General features: G+C 39.5%; 1 protein-coding gene across 1 annotated transcript in view; it reads right to left on the minus strand.

Annotated features, from left to right (window-relative positions):
* Nucleotides 1–996, minus strand: part of nubp1 (nucleotide binding protein 1 (MinD homolog, E. coli)) — a 10397-nt gene extending 9401 nt beyond the window's left edge. The window contains exon 1 of the mRNA XM_032537661.1: nucleotides 804–996. Coding sequence (XP_032393552.1) covers nucleotides 804–927 — 124 coding nt within the window. The 5' untranslated portion in view covers nucleotides 928–996. The remainder of the gene's footprint in view (nucleotides 1–803) is intronic.
* Nucleotides 997–4394: the final 3398 nt, after the last annotated feature.

Raw genomic sequence — 4394 nt, forward strand, 5'->3', positions numbered from 1 at the left:
CAAAATTTTCTAAATGTATTATCTGCCGAACAATATGGTTAGCTGTGGTATGTTATCAGTAAACAAAAGATAGTAAATTTTGTCATTTACCACACTGATTCTGGAGGCTGAGAACTGTGTTATAAGGACACGTCAAAGAGTGGTGTGGCGTTTCATTTTACAATATACATTCAGTAACTTTACGGTTTAAGTAGCCATGTCTATTTAATGTATCTTGTGTAGGCAACACATTTCTGCAATGACATTTATCCGCTGACTTCGTTATCTCACGTTAAAAGCTGTGACGTCATGAGAAACACTTTAGTAAGTGCGTCATTAAACTTCACTGGCAAGTTCTGTTTAATTTTTCTTTTTCTTTTAAATCAGCCAGCAGCACCAGACCATGAATATGAAGAAGTACTTGGCATACGTGCAGTTTAGTGTCCCGAATTCCACTACGGCCACGCCAAGACCTGCTCTACCAAGTAGCTCGATTGGTTGAGGTTAGGCATTTGACCTCAAGTGGTTATGGTTAGGATAGGGTTAGGATAAGGTTAGGGTAGGGTTACGGTACGGGGAATTTGGGACACTAAACTGCACGTAGCTATGCAATGATATTTTAGCTAACGTTAACTGATATCCTCCTTGGATATCCCTGAAATTTATTTACTAAGGACTATTGCAAGTGACAGTGTTGCCACAGTAACAGAAACGTTTGTTTATAGCCCACCACAACCTTACAGTAAAGGCAATATATATAACAAATTGCGAGTCAACTAACTATATTGTCTTAACGTCCCAAACACGAATTAGAAACAACTTACGCTCATTTGCATTATCTGGTACGTCTGACATCTTTGCGCTATTGTTCTGTCCTCCCGGTAAAGTCTTCCCTCTTCTAAGGTTCCGGATGCGGACACTCCATAAAGTTTCTAACAGCGATATCATCCTTCTTACTAAGTTAACCCTCCCCCTAAATGAAGATAAAACAACGTTGTTCAACTGTGTGTAAGTGTGTGTGTGTGTGTGGTTTCTTTTTTTCTTAATTAATGCGTATCTCAATTTAGTTTTAAAAATGTTCACACATACCAAGGCCAGCTCTACAAAGTAGCTCGATTGGTTGAGGTTAGGGTTTCCTGCTTCTAATTCATAATCATGACAACTGTCTCTTGTGTTACTCTTGCAGTAGTCACTAAGGTTTTAGGCTAAAACTTTGGTGACTACTGCAAGAGTGTATGGCTGCAGACTGGAGGATAAGATGACTTAATGTGTCCACTAGGCGGTGCTGTTGTCTGGGTTATGGAAAAGTTACAGCCATATAGACACAGGTAAAAGATAGATAGACATCACACACACACACACGCACACACACACACACACACACACACACACACACACTCACACACACACACACACACACTTACCAAACATAACTCATCATAACTCTGACTGACGGCCAAAACACAGACCCGCTGCATCAACTGTGGACTTTCAGCCCTGTGTGAGAATCAATAAAACTTGTATGTTTACCACTTTATCAAAGTTTCTTGTTACACTAAACATATCTGCTGCACTACTGTATACTGTAGCTCAGGGTGAACATATTACAACAGTTGCACATTGCCATTGACAGCAATGAGGTCACCGGTAATTATTTCAGAAAAAACTAACCAAAAAAACCCCACCTGAAACTGGCAGCTATTGAAAGCTATCTGTGCGGGCGAGACTCCGGGCCACACCGCCTACCTGAGCACATTATCAAATAAAGAATGGTTTATTTCAAAGTGCTATGATTGTCTTTTTTTAAAGATTTTTTGGGGGTATTTTCAGCCTTTATTTTTGACAGGACGGCTGAAGACATGAAAGGGGAATGACATGTAGCAAAGGTCTGCAGGTTGGAGTTGAACCATGACCCCCTGCATCAGGGAGCAAACCTTTAATACGGGTGCCCACCCTACCAACTGAGTTGTCAGGGAGTCCAAAGGGATATGTTTTGATAGAATATTATTTTATCAGTAACAAATACATGTAAACATTTTAATGTTGTGGTTCTTCAATGTGGAGCCAATTGTAGATACTTTGTATACTACTGGGTAGATTAGTATAGTACTGCATCATACAATACAAGTACTGTATATCATGTTTTCAATGTAAAAAGTAACCAATAGTGTCCAATAAATGTAGTGGAATAAACAGTACAATAGTCTTCCCGACATAAGAGGAAATACAACTATAAAGTAGCAAATTTTGCAACTGTTATAAAAGTATTTTTGGCAACAGGTCCCTTCGCATTTCATTATAGTTAATGAGTTTGTGTAATTTGAATTTTGCTTGTCCAGAATTGGAATAAATTGGCTCCAATAAAAGAAAAAGAATCAGGACCTCACTCATTTCTATACGGCCCTGCAGTTGCACATGCTACTTTAGCCTGACTTGTTGCCTGATAACAGGAAAACAAAAGGCCTCAGCTATGAGGAACTAGAACACCATGTTACATGCTCTGTCACAGCAACTACAAAAATACAAACACACAACTACATGCAGCACAACACAGGGTCAGGGTGAGAAAAGCTGAAAGAAAGCAACAACAAAAAGCCTTGAATGTTGCTAAATGTTGCTCATGAATGAGTGAAATTCGTTGATGCTGTTACAAGTTGGAGCACACACCCTACACATCCAGGTCGCGCGTATTGGCATGCATTGTTGGTGTTGCCAAAGAAACATGCTATCAAGAAAAGAAATCACTTTCTTTTTATTTCCTGGAAGTCCCCCAAATACCGTTTCACTAACTCCCTGACAACGACTCTCATTTCATTTACTCATGCACATTTAATTATGGTGGTATGTACACACACACACACACACACACACACACACAAAAACCCCACACACACACACACACACGCACACACACAGTGGCGTTCTTCATGGATCAGAGAGACATGCGTGCAGTAGTTGGGTCTTGTATTCAAGTTTCAAACAACTCTGAATTGAAGATGATGAAATTACTGTAATAGATCTAATTTGATTCCTGACAATGTATGGTTTCATGCAATGCTCATTCTTTTAATGACAAGTTTTGGTGAAACAAAAAGTAGCCTATGTTTTAATCCAGCATCATTTTGAACATGCTTATTGGGATTTTAACAGAATTTCAAGTCAAGTAAACTTGATTGTCAATTCTGCAGTATATGCCAGATGTGCAGAGGAATTGAGAACAGGTTTCTCTCCGACCTCTTCCACAATGATGAATAGTTCGGGAGGATCCAAAAATGCAACGGACAATACATAATATCCTCAGGAGGCATCAGAATCAGAATCAGAATCAGAAATACTTTATTCACGTGAGTAACACCCATAGACTGTATAAAATATGGACCTAGTTTCCGTGACATCACCCATAAGTTTCTGAAGAGCCAAAATAAAGCTCAAAGTGGATAGCTCCCAGTGGCTCCGGCTGTCACCAACTATGGTGGGGATTTACTCCCTTTCGGAGGTTGTCACAAATAGGGCATGAACTGCAGATCATACTAGACCGAAGTAACAGTAATTTTGACATTGATACTGATAAAAAGGCTACAAATGACAGCTTTGTTGTTGTGGTGAAATATATCTCCACCTCTTTTACTTTTTCTTACTGTGGGAGCTCATACAACAAGTGTGTGTGTGTGTGTGTGTGTGTGTGTATGTATGTATGTGTGTGTTAGTGTGTGTGTGTGTGTGTGTGTGTTACATACAGTACATTGTTGTGTGGGCATTTGTAGCCAACGTCTGTTTCTGGCCAAATACATTTGAACTTTGTAAACAAGCTGTTTCATTGGCTCACTGGGATTATAGGAAAATATGATTGGTCCATGGATTATAATTTGTCTGGCTTTGCAGTGGAAGAAGGAGAAGTGTTAGGTGTGTCTGTGTGTACGTCTGTGTGTTTAATGTGGGTGATTTATCCCTTCATATTACTGCCTGTGTTATTATCTGTGTTTTTTACATGGGTAAATTTGTATTTGTGTGCCCTTGTGTGTGTGTGTGTGTGTGTTCATGTGTCTACCCCTTCCCCAATGGTTTGCCCTGTCGAGACTGTGTAACGTGATATTTTCTTTGTGTTGGCAAAGCTTTCATTAAATGACAGATGTATTCACAGAAACGTTTAACAAGCTTTATTCACTGCTCACCACTGTTTGCCTGTGCATGGTACTGGAGGTTGTCAACCAACAGTTGGCCAGAACACGGTGTATTAAAACTAGATTATCTGACTGTGTTGTCTAGGCACTGAAGAAAATAAAACCACTGGACGCCAAGTGATTGTAAATTGCATTAAGATCAAATGTAATTTCGTGAAACTACAAGAGGTTGTTTCCGTTTATCGTGTCTGATGTTGTCCTGGATTTGTTGATACCGATGAGACAGTTATAATT

This window comes from Etheostoma spectabile, chromosome 15 (assembly GCF_008692095.1).
Source record: "Etheostoma spectabile isolate EspeVRDwgs_2016 chromosome 15, UIUC_Espe_1.0, whole genome shotgun sequence".
Taxonomy (NCBI): domain Eukaryota; kingdom Metazoa; phylum Chordata; class Actinopteri; order Perciformes; family Percidae; genus Etheostoma; species Etheostoma spectabile.